A 12523-nucleotide genomic window follows, 5' to 3' on the forward strand; every position below is an offset into this window, starting at 1 on the left:
GGAGTAAGGGTGCTTGGAAGGAGGGAGCCCAGGCCAAATCTCATACACACAGTGTGTGGGCCCTCCCAATACTTTTATACAGATGCTGCAAAGAGGCAGGCAGCCAGAGAGCTGGGGGAGGGCAAGGGAGGGTGAGCTCCTGCTTGAGCCTGTGTAGAGGGGGGTTGCTAAATGAGTATCTGTGCGTTCCCTCTGGTCTTTTTCCTCTTTTAAGCACAATCTTCACCCCTTGGCTTCAAACCCGCCCAGTGCGGCCCCCGCTCCAACCCTGGATCCATTCATCTTGTGGGGGGGCTCATCCTGTGAGGACAAATTTTTACATTACCAACAAAAGCATGTTCTCTGGCCTTACCAAGCTAATTACCAGGGCACTTCGAGGGGAGAGAGAGATTCGCCTGCTGTTGCAGCTCTGTGGAGCTGATTCATAGGTTGCCCCTTACGGCTCCTGCACACGCCCACGTGGTACGTTATTAACACTAAACAGAGGGAGAGGTAGTTCTACCCTTCCTTAGAGCGAAATCCTGCAAAGCAATATTTAACATATGCGCAAACGCATTTCAGTCACCAAAAAGGGTGAGCAATTACCTTTGCAACTAAACAGCAGGCTCGCTCGGCTCTTTTCATCCACCTAAAGAAAAGGCTGAGGGCGCGCTGGCTGCCTAGGTAACCTCCCGCTAGTGAACGCTCGCCGGCAGCGCCCACAGGGCGCGCATCGCATTCACAACTTGGCCCAACCATCAGGCCCGCCTCCCCGACTTGTTGAGAGCCACGAGCCAAGTTTTGGCGAGGGCTGCTCCCCGATCCCTCGGAAACGCGGGACGCGCGCCTCGCTGGATGCCTGGGTGGCGAAGAGACACCGGAGGCCACAAACGTCTTACGGTTTGTGAATACAGCCAGCCGTTTCTTAGAGCGCACCTCTGATAAATAAACCTGTTTGAAGCCGACTCTTCTTGCCTGCATTGCCAGTGTAGCAACTTGTCCTAATTGGATTCTAAGGCAGGCTTTTAGGACTCCAACCGTGGGACAGTCAATCACACAAGGCCATTAATATTCATCTGTTGACAGCGGCAGCGCTCAGGGAAGGCTAAAATATGCCCTTACAACACGACCTGATTGTGCAGAACAAAAGGCAAGCGTTCAGAAACTTTCCTCCACCTAAAATCATCTCCCCTTCAGGGTCCAGCCTGTCAAGAAGGCAGATGAGTTTGAGAAGGGGAGGAGTTAAATCATCTTTGGACTCCTGCTCCCCGGGCCAGCGGCCCGGTTTTGGAAACGATTTCGCCAGCCTAGAGAAGAGACGCTGTTTTGAAGGAAAAGCCTCAGTCCTCCTCATTTGGGGGACCCTCCTGCCTACTCAAAAGTTTCCCTCCGTGTGTCTTTACCTGCCACTGCGGATTCGGAGATCTGTCCTCAACTTTGCCTGCACTTGGGCCCGCGAGCCTCGGGAACCCAGGCTGCGGAAAGGAGGGCGTGAGGGCAGGTTGGGGAAAGAATGGCCGGAGCCGCGGTCCAGCTGAGGCTGAAATTCTGGCACGTACGTGCGAGCGAGGGTGGCAAATTCCAGAGGCACCAGCTAGGATGTGGGGCGCCAGTTCGCCGAGGCGGGGAGAACCAGCTCCAGCCTTCCTGCCCTCCCCCCAAAAATGGGCGCTCGCTAGAAAGGCCATGCTCGCGGTTCCTCCCAGTCGCACCTTCGCTGACAGCCCAGCAAGCTTGGGAGATGCGGACACGGCCCACATATACCCTTCTTCCCTTTCTCGGGAGACCTGGCCGGGCGGCCCGGGCACGGCGACCACTCCCAGGTGCCCGGCCGCTAGGCTCACGATCGCGGCCCCGTGGGACTAGCGCGCTCGGGTTACCTCCACCATGCGCCCCTTGGCTCACCGCCGGGCGCGGGGAACGCGCGAGGGACGACTCCTCACCTGGCACCGGGGTTTCAGGCACCCACTTGAGTCCGGGCTGCAGTCTCTGGAAGAAGGAGCGGACCTGGTGACAGGTGGCGTCCGGCGGCGGCGGCGGGGGCTGTGCCTGTCCCGGGCAGTCCAAGCTGAGCAGCATCGCCACCACCAAGCACGCGGTGCGCACGGGCCCTGCCATCCTGCTTCGCCGGGAGCGAGAAGAGAGCGGGAGAGTGGCAGCGGGGGCGAGAGCGGTCCCAGGACTCAGCAAGCCTGGCAGTGGCCCTAAGGAGCGGGAGACGTGCCGCTACCCAGCCGCTGCAAAAGTTTCCTCGCAGCTACCTGGGCGCTGGGCGAGGGCGGGAACGGCTCGGCGGCTCGGGGCGGGGCGGGGTTGACCGGGTTGGGGCGGGGCGAGGAGGGACCGGGTGGGGCGGGGCGAGGCGAACTGCGCTGCCGGGGGGCGGTGGCGGCCGCGCGGCGAGGCTGCGGGCGCGGGGCTGCGAGGACTGCTGGGGCACCGCAGCGCGGGGACCGGGCAGGAGCGGCGCGAGAGGAGGACGCGGAGCGCGTGCGGTGGCTCCTGGCCCCGCAGCCCAGCTGCCGGCTCGCCGCCGCTCTACACAGAGAGCTCTGGCATAACTACTGCAGAGGGGCTGCAGGCTCGGGCGCGCTGATTGGCTTCCCGGCAGCCGTCCCCTCTGACTGGCTCTGGGAGAAGTTCCCCAGCCTCACTCCTCCTTCCCGCCGCTCATTGGCCTACAGCCGAGAGGGCTTTTCCCTTTAGGATTTTTGCAACCTCTCCATCCTTCCTTGGGGGTGCGTGGGGGTCCCTGGCTTAGGTATCCCTCCTCCCAGCCCGGTCCAGCTCGTCTCTGGCCACAAGAGCCTCGCAAGAGGTCTTCCTCCTCCGCACAAAATCCACCTCCTCTTCCTGTTCTCTGAGGAGCTTCCCTCGAACCGTTTTCCCAACGCAGCTCTGGCCGGGTTCGGAAACCCACCCCACAAATAGTCCCATTCAGGGGCAGCTGGGGACCGCTGGCAGAGAGGGGCAGGAGGTTCACAGCCTGCCTCATCTTTGAATACTGTACCTAAAAAGTCTGACAGCCCGTGGGGCTTACTAGATTTAATTTAATAGAACCACGCAAAGTCAGAGAAGTCACCTGATCCCAGGATGAAATCTGTCTCCTGTAAGGTAGCTCCTGGTGACCTTTCATGAAGCAAAGCATAACTGGTGACAACAAGATAACCTGGGGCTTAAAGTCAGCCTAACTCATTAGAAAATTGTTTCACACAGCAAATTCATTGAGCCAGAGCTAGCCTGCTTGAGACGTCTCCAAGACCCAAATCGCCACCTCTCCTGTTTAAATGTCATCATCTGAAACCCAGTTCTTTGAAAATCAGATACCTCTCAGAGGAGGAATGTATTTGGTCATTACCCATATGCTCCTAAGTAGGGATCTTAAACTCCCTGGTTCTTTCTGTGACTCCCACACACACCTAAGCACAATGTCTGGCACATAGCAGGAACTCGATAAGTGTTTGTATAATGAAATGATTTAACACCTCAGTGTGAATTAGTTTATCATCTGATCGTGTTGTCTCTGATCTAGGTAAAAGCAGGTTTAGGTAAGGAAAGAAAAAGGAGAGCCTCCACCCCAGGAATTCTCCAATGAGTACCAGCCAGGCCAGGGGCGGAGAGGAGAGGTCGTGTGCCAGAACTTGTGGACTGAGAAGAGAGGCAAAGGAAAGATAGGTGGCCGAGGAGCTCATTCATTCGTTCAGTAACAAATATTTGAATTGCTGCTACATGCCAGACACTGTGAGATACAAACAGACAGTGGGATACAAAGATTAACCTGTGGTACCTGACCTCAAAGAGCTACAGGTCTTGTGGGAAAGACAACTAAACAGAAAAATGTTAACACAGCATGTGGTAAGTGCTAACATAGAGGCAAATGCAGAGTTCTAAGAGGGTGAGAAGGCAAGCCACAGAAACCTTCCCAGAGGGGGTGATGCCCTAAACTCAGGCTTGAAAGACCAGTAGGAGTTGAGGTGAGAAAAGAAGATGGGGGAAAGGGGGGCAAAGGAAAAGAAGCAGGACGAACAAAGATTCTGACAGGAGAGAGCCTGGCATGGCCCACTGGGATGGTGGGAGGTGCAAGTAATGGTTTCAGGCTGGGGAGTTAGAAGAGCTACAGCAGCAGAGGTAAGCAAGGGTCAGATTAGGCAGAGTCCCCAAACCATGCAAAGGAGCCTGGGGAACCACTTAAGGAAACTCTAAGCAGACAGGTGACATGACCTTATTTGCCCCATGAAAAGATCTCTCCAGCAACATTGTGGAGAATGGCTTGGAGAAGGAAGAGGTTTGGAAGCAAGTCAAGAGGCTGTGAAAATAATCCAGACAAGAAATGATAAACTCCTGTGTCAGAGGAGACTTGGAAAGGGAAAAAAACTACTGGAGATATTTAGGAGATAGAATTCAAAAGGCACCTAGTGGATCTGGGGGTTGGGAGAGAGAGATTCAAGGACGGAGGGCTCATTCATTCTTTTTTTTTTCAACAAACATTTGAGTGCAGCCTACGTATCTGGCATTCTTCTCCTACTTCATAATTTTGCCTGGGGCTAGGCCTGCGCCTGCATTGAACATTTGACAAATGACATATCCACTTTAAAAGAAACACCAATTAAGAGTCATAATTTGGCTGGTGAGTTTGATACGTTCCACCTGTGGAGCCCTGTGACCAAAGGGCAGATTGGAAGGCAAGCATTGATTGAATTTCATGACCTCGCAGAGGAAGACATGACCTCCCATAAATTCATGATCTTCCAGAGCTCATGCAACTAACTACAAAGGCAACAGTTGTTTTCAACTACTGGGTACTGAGTACCTTGAAAAGAGGGGCTACGACTTCTTATTTTTAATACATACTTTTATATCTAATACACTTTGTATGAACCAGAGCAGTGCTTCCCAAAGTGAATCCCTGGTGGTATGTGGGCCAGTGAAGTTTTTGGTTTTTTTAAAATAAATATTTGTTGTAATGTGGATCAGAAATTATGTATATACGTAGCAGCGTATCCAACCCATGACTTCATTAGGACAAAGCTAGGTAGACAGTACTGTGATAAATTCACTTCAATAAAAACGTGAGCTGGCCTAAAATAATATTAAACAGTATTGAGAATACGAGGATATAGCAAAACTTGTGCGGTGGTATGTGAAAGACAAGGATTTGGACTTAGGTCGTAAGCAAACTGACCCTGAGGTTTTGGCAAATATTTCTTTGGCCTTAAAGCTTCTGCGCCGCCTCCAAGCAGCTACATGAGGGTTTTAAGCCGACCTAAGGTAGGAGTTAATATAACTTTCTAGGCTTAAGGAGTGGTTGCATTTTTTTAATAAGTGACTCTCAAAGACTTTCTAGCCTTCCAGCCCACAAGCTGTAACTCTAACAGTGGAATTTCAAGCACTGGAATAAGCACCGAAGAATAGGTTTTTGGTCAGGAAAGCCTGCAGGGGCACTACGGACAGCTGTCTATCGAGTGTGTGGAATTTTACTGACAAAATCCAGTTCCTTTACCAAAGCGTCAAATCTGTTCCTTTATATGCTATATACTGCTGAGATGGGTGACTATGAATTAAGATCGGGTTTTCTCTTTCCCTTTTACATAAACAACTGTCTTACTTTTCAAGGCTCCCTTCCTCATATTAGAAGTCAGGCCAATGACTCATCCTTATTCTTCAACTAGAAGAGACAAAGAGAAACAATCAGTCTAGAAACACAAAAGGATGTGCTGATTGAGCCGGTGTTCACTTTCTACAATTCATGGCTCTGTGCTTTCAGGCCCAGTTGGAAGCATTTAGATAACACCATTGGGCCCCATTTTCCTCTTTGGGCCTCAGAGGAAGGCTACCTAGCACACAGCAGGCCCAGAAGAACTTTTCTTCACCTTTCGTTCCTAGTCTCCAGTTTGAAAGAATTCGAGAATTCCCAGCTGTAGCCAGCAGCTATTATCTTGCTGTATCTGGGAGGAGAGTCTGGTTCCATGGCTCCAAAAGCAGCATAAATCAAGGTTTCTGGGAGAGGGTTAAGAAAGGGTGTTCAACAGCTGCCGCCATGGGAGGGGCTCATGCATAGCCCTGCACACGGCCACACACGCACACACGGTTTGTCTTGGGCCCGGTTCCCTTTGCCGCCACAGGTGATGCTCTCCCCTCCCCAGCCCCCTGAGGTACACGGCATCTCCTCCCCTTCACACCACCCTCGAAACCTGCTTTCTGAGAAGAAATTTTAAAACTCATCCGCTTACAGGGTATACGGTTGATAGGATACAATGGGGCTGCTCACCCAGGGGTAGGGGTATTGAAACAGGGATCAAAGCTTTAAACCGAAGGAACAGGGCTCTAAAAACTGTGGAATTCCAGGCATTTGCCAGTGGGAAGGGAGTGTTTAAACTGAGGGGCAATGAGGCCTTTTTAGGTACACCTGAAATCACATCATGTAGACAGTTGCTTCTATGTTAGACGGGTGCTGTTCACAGTCAACACCTCCCTAGCCACACCTCTGCACTCTGGCACACAGCCACTTTGTCTCCTTCTCTTGCAGTGTATGACTCCTTTGTGGGACAGAGGGGAGGGGAGGCGCCAGGCACACTGATCCCAATTCTCCCAAATGTATAAGCTATGATCAGAGAATGAATTATGGTCCTTTGGGAGAGAGTGTTCATTCATTCACCCCAGCCAGCAGGCCAGTGCAATGTAAATGGTAACTTTGTAAGTTGAAAGACTTAAAGCCATTTTGAAAATTGCATAATAATCCCAGGTAGAATTTGGCTCTATGTGTACGGAAAATTAATAGGTCCGGCTGAGATGCTTGCATTATGAGTTGTGGATGGATAGCCTCTCCCCAGACCGGGACTATGCTTTGCCCTCTCTAAATCCACAAAATGTACTGAGGTTCTTGTAAGTTAGAGTTGATGACTTTGAAAAAAAACTATTGAGGTTTTTATTTGTGGCATCATGTTGATTGCTGTAAATAAAAAATTATTCTATTCTGTCTTCGCTTGTGTCAGGAATATTGATCTAGATTCCTAACGTATTTCTTCATACCCCTAGTCCATTGAGTTTCGTTTTTTTTTTTTTTTTGATTGGGCAGATATACTATATGTATATCTAACATTTTGTCTCTATTGCATAGCAGGGTCGGTTTTCTATTAAAATTTAAGGGGGTTGTAGTTTGGTGATTGAGAAGATGGTAGCTTTAAATCTAAAGGTTGGTGACGCCTGAGGCACAGCTTTATGTGCCACATGGCAATTCACGAATACTTTGTTTTGCTTTGAATTATTGTATCCCCCCAAACACAGTGGCTCAGGTAACGTAATATATTTATTTTGCTGTATGGTGTGTAGAATCTATAAGTAATTTTACTAAGTTCTTTCTGGGTCTTTATGCTCTGGAATCTGGGTCCCCAATAGGTCAACAGTTGATCTCTAACCATTGACCTCTCACATGTTTGCTTCCCTCAAGGTCCTTTCCCCTCCTCACAGCTCCCTGGATTCCCAGCAACACATGGGAGGAAGTCAACAGCCAGCCACCACCACAGACAGCAACTCATACTTTCAGCGGCCTCGTCCATCCCACTTCCCAAGCCTCACCCACAGTCCTAAGTCTTGGGGAATTTCAACAGTAGCGTCTCATATGAAAAGGCCATCCCCACCCCTACCCCTAACTCTATAGTTATTGTAAAGTCTATCCATTAGGAATTGTGTTTTTGAGAGGCAGTATTGGAACCTGTAGCCGAAGGAGGGGAAGAGCAGTACCAGAACATTCCATGCCTTACCAACCAAGCCCAGAGTCGGCTATACTTGTTGTACCAACACCTGGGGTGACCACTACATTTGCCACATTGGGTAGCAAATGTATGTTTACTTTTTTGTCTCTACCATGACTTGTGAGCTTTAGATGGCAGGAGTTCATATTAATGTCAGAAAATAAAAATAACATTAAGTAAATTGATCCTTCACTACAGACTGTTTGAGAAGCATTATGCTAAGTATGTGCACGGTGCTTTGGCCCATGGTAGTCACTGAGTAAATGTTTTTAAATAAAGCCCTGAAATGCTTTTCTTTACAAAAATAAATTCCTGCATTCCCTAATGATAGAGAGTTCCTATTAAAAGCACAAGGCATAAAAACTTTCCAATAATAGGTAGCCCATTTGAGGATAAATGTCTAACTAAAAGATTTCTCCTACAAAAAGTATCCCACAGGGACCCTCTTCTTCTGTGGCTCGCTCTTATTCAAGCAATACTCAGAAGTCAGTAAATATGGTTTGCATGAGATTTTGCATCTCAGTAGAACTTGGTGTAAATCACAGATTGGAGGTTGAACTCCACTACCTTCGTGTTTTATTTTCTCCATTATTTCCCCGCTAATCTATGTCATGTTTTCTGTTGTAAATGAGATGCTAGCCTGTGTACCAAAACATAGCAAACATACCAAAACAAAGCAAGATGATGAGATCCAGAGGGAAGTACTGCTTCCTTGGAATGCCTTCATCTCATTCATTCTTATAACATGTCAGAAGTATAGCAAGTCTCCCCTGCCATAAATAAATTGTATGTCATTACTCAGAAGATTTAAGCTCTGTTGGATGTCTCCAGTCGTTCCCTAACTGCTGTTAAACTTATGGTTAATGTCATATGGTTTGTTAGCAGCTTTTTGTCTGGTATTGTTCTGAAGTTGTTTCGTGTGGGAGTATCCTGTCTTCCCAAATAGATTGGGATAATCGAAAGAGCAGAGGACCAGCAGTCCAAAGAGCTGGTTTCTAGTTCTTGTTCTGCCACTCTGAGCATTGTGACCCTGAATCAGTAGCTTAACATCTCTGAACCGCAGTCTCCTTAACTGTAAATTGAGGATGGCGGACTACATGCTCTCTAAGGTTCCTCCTACCTCTGACAGTCTGTATTTCTATGGTTGTGAACTCCTTGAGGGAAGGGTTCTTATACTTCTGTACCCAGAATCTGGAGCAGTGCCTAGAATGTATAGTAGGGCCCCAGTACATATTTATTGAATGCATGGCTGAATGCATCCCTCACAACACAGACCCCAGAAATGGCTCCATAGGAGATTCTCAAGAAATATTTGTTGATTCATCAGTGCGCTTCTTAATCAAAGTACTGTGTACAGATGTAGAGAACAAACGAATGGACACCAAGGGGGGAAAGTGGCAGGGGGGCGGGGAGTGGTGGTGGTGGGATGAATTGGGAGATTGGGATTGACATGTATACACTAATACGTTTAAAATAGATAACTAATAAGAACCTGCTGTATAAAAAATAAATAAAATAAAATTCAAACAAAAACAAAGGACTGTGTACAACATTTAAAATCTAATTTTTCTCCTAACGAGCAGCACAGTAATGCTTGTTGTAAGCAATATTGCAAGAGTGGAGATATAAACAGACATACTTCTGTTGTATTTTACCTCCAGAAATCTAAGTCAGGGACTTCTGTAATTAAGTCATTAAAATTTTTAAATAACTGAGGCTTTGATGTTGACTCTTTAAGATTGTAAACTACTAAAGGTAAGAGACTATGTTTACCTAAATCTTAGTGTATGGGGGTCTAACAAATTATTATATTGTTTGGAAATTATGGTAATAAACTTTTGGGAGTGTTTATTATTAATTTTTCCCTGTTGAAAACCTGTGTCAATCCTATCTATGGAAATCTTTCTGAAATGTATTACGTATTTCCCTGCCTTAGTAAACAAAGTATGTGAAATCTAATCTATTCTATTCTTGATACTCTGTTATATCATATTCAATTTTTGTACTATGTTACGAATCTACAGAAATGGTGAGACAGTGAGCTGAGCCTGTACTGGGCCTACTACACATCATGAAACTTGCTTTCTTAAAAACAACGACAGGAATCCCCTGTAATGATTTGCCCCTTCCTCTTTAACATATGATATAGAATGCACAGATGCATGCCCTCCTGCATTGGTCTGCTTTTTACAAATTATAATTCTGGGGTCAAAGGCTAAATTAGCCCTTCCTGGGATGTTCCTCTGGTTTTAGCACGAGTAACTTCAACCTCTCAGTCGATTTCAACCCACCCTCCAGTTTACTTGCTTTAACTTATGTTGCAACACAGTGATCACAAGAGTCCACTCGGCGTGGTGGAATGGGCATGGGTTGCAGAGTTCGATAGTCCCAAGTCCAAATTTTAGCTCTATTACTTACTAGCTGGGGGACCTTGGACAAGCCGCCTTACCTGGCTGAGACTTCACTTACAAAATGAGGATTAAAAGCTTAACCTCGGTTGATAAATGGATGAATAGATAGATCCATGTGATAATACAAGTATAGTACAATGCTAATTGTACAATATAAGTAGTCAGGATACTAGTGTCCACTATAATATTCTTTCAGCTTCTCTATATGCTAGGAAAAATATAACCTGGGAAGGTCTTTGAGAGACTAGAGATAAAATAGGTAAAGCTGCTGGCACGTTGTAGGTATTCACATTATCCTGTGAACCTTAAGGTTATTTCTTTTAAAGGCCATCAAAGCCAGGTTTGTTTGTTTGTAATAAACGTTAATTAATTTTTATTACCAACGTTTGTAGAACGGTCACTATGTTCTAATTACTGGTGATATAGTGATGAGGGCAAAATTTTTGCCCTCATGACCCTTAACCAGTTTTGTTTCGGTTGTGAGTTCATTGCCTGGTTTACCACGATGCCAGCATTGGAAACGCCAGATTATCAAGGTTTCACATGATTCGTAAGTTTGAAGGGGGCATATGCTCTCAGAGGGTCTCCTTTAACTTCACACTCTCGGCCCCAGCTCAGTCCTCCTTCAGCCTCCCTTAAAACAGGTCCACCTGGAGGGTATAAGAGCTAAGCAGTGTTCGGTGATGGCCAGAGTCCAGCAAGAGACCTGCCACGGGCCCAGGAATTCTCAGACACCGATTTTCCTTTCCATTTCCCAGGGCTTAACCTCTGTCGTTTGGCCTCCCCAATTACAATTACATTTCCAGACCTTTTTTTTGGCCTTACCCTCAATTCCCAGCCTTGGTAATGGCTCGTATTTCCTGGATGTAACTACAGGAGCTCAAATTCACTTCTGAAAAAAAAGTTTTCAAACTTGAGTTTGCAGCCAGATCTACCCCAGATTTAAACTTCTTCACAGTCTCACTCACATACGCTCATACCATTTCTAATTTACCATTGTAGGGAAATATGCTGTATTTACTTTTCTTGTTTTCTGTTTGATACTAGGCAATGAACTGACTCTTCTTCAGAGGAAAATGGCCAATGATATCCTGACAACCGGAAACAATGCCAGTCCCTTGGCTGGTGGTCTGCATGTGGAGGAACAACATTTACCCCACAGATGGAAGGGAAAGTCATCTTCCTCCGCATAACTGCTCCTATGGCAAAAAGGTCATTTAATCCCATGCCAGCAGCTAGATAAGATGAAAATATAAAGCAGGATTCTGTGTGCTTCTAAATCATCTGGGGTTTATCAGATGCCCCTACACCACTCAAGGATGGGAAACCCTGGGACAGTTAAACAGACACATCAAAGAATGAAGGATGGATTTTGCCTATTGTCCTTTTGTATATTTTCACAGATACGATTTAGTTCTTGACTCTAAAATGAGAAGAACAACAGGTTATTTTTCTATGAACAGTTGTCTTCACAACTGAAGCAGCCATGATTCTGAAATCCAGGGAGAAGTTCTCTCTTTCTCACTTTACTTTTGCTGCAAATAGAACTTGTAATATTACTGATTACTTTAACACATTCATAGTGTCATTAATACTGAAAAAAATTTAAGCCTGCCAAGTTTTCTTAGCCCTATGCTAATATTACTGTGGAGGCAATATATCCATTCATCCCCATTTTTCCGTAGAATTTGATCTTCGGGGGTGTTTGAATCCAACAAACAGGGATTAAAGTAACGGTAACACACAGTGCAATTTTGTGACCCGACAACAAACCTCTTGATCTGAGAAGGAAGGGTCAAGTTTTCAGGACTACCTGATAATCCCAGTTAAATTGTCTCCTTTTAGAATCTCTTACATTTGTTTAAGACTTCATTCTTCTTACAAAGGGCTTCCCCATACCTTATTTGGATTGTTCTTCCGAACAGCCCACTGAGATAGACCAGGCATGCAAATATTATTACCCCCATAACATTGATGAGAAAACCTCTGAGATTCAGAGAGCAAAGTGATGTTCCCAAGGTCACATAGCAGGCCAGCAATGAAGACAGGACCATAACCCAAGTCATATACCTCCAATACCTCCAAACTAAAAACTCCCAACAAGCCACGTGGCAGTGGTTTAAAACCTAAATGTCATAGGCAGAAACTTTTGAATGTTATCCAGGTGTCTTTGAAAGCCTCACGGGAATCAATACTCACCTTAAAGAGCCAGGCATAAAAAATGACATGTTATGAAAAACATGCCCATTTGGGATTTACTAGATGAGAGAGAAAAGTTGGGGACAACAGAGGCAGGGCCAGGTTTCAAACAGAATATTTCTTGTGCTCTTCGATTCACTGCAAGCAATGACCTTTGCACAAGATAGAAAAGGTACAACGCTG

At 46.5% G+C, this 12523-nt stretch overlaps 1 protein-coding gene across 1 annotated transcript in view; it reads right to left on the minus strand.

The window, feature by feature from the left end:
* GPC3 (glypican 3) overlaps positions 1–2247 on the minus strand; it is a 442250-nt gene extending 440003 nt beyond the window's left edge. Inside the window, exon 1 of the mRNA XM_030849089.3 lies at positions 1923–2247. Within this exon, the coding sequence (XP_030704949.1) occupies positions 1923–2097 (175 nt within the window). The 5' untranslated portion in view covers positions 2098–2247. The remainder of the gene's footprint in view (positions 1–1922) is intronic.
* Positions 2248–12523: the final 10276 nt, after the last annotated feature.

This window comes from Globicephala melas, chromosome X (assembly GCF_963455315.2).
Source record: "Globicephala melas chromosome X, mGloMel1.2, whole genome shotgun sequence".
Lineage (NCBI taxonomy): Eukaryota > Metazoa > Chordata > Mammalia > Artiodactyla > Delphinidae > Globicephala > Globicephala melas.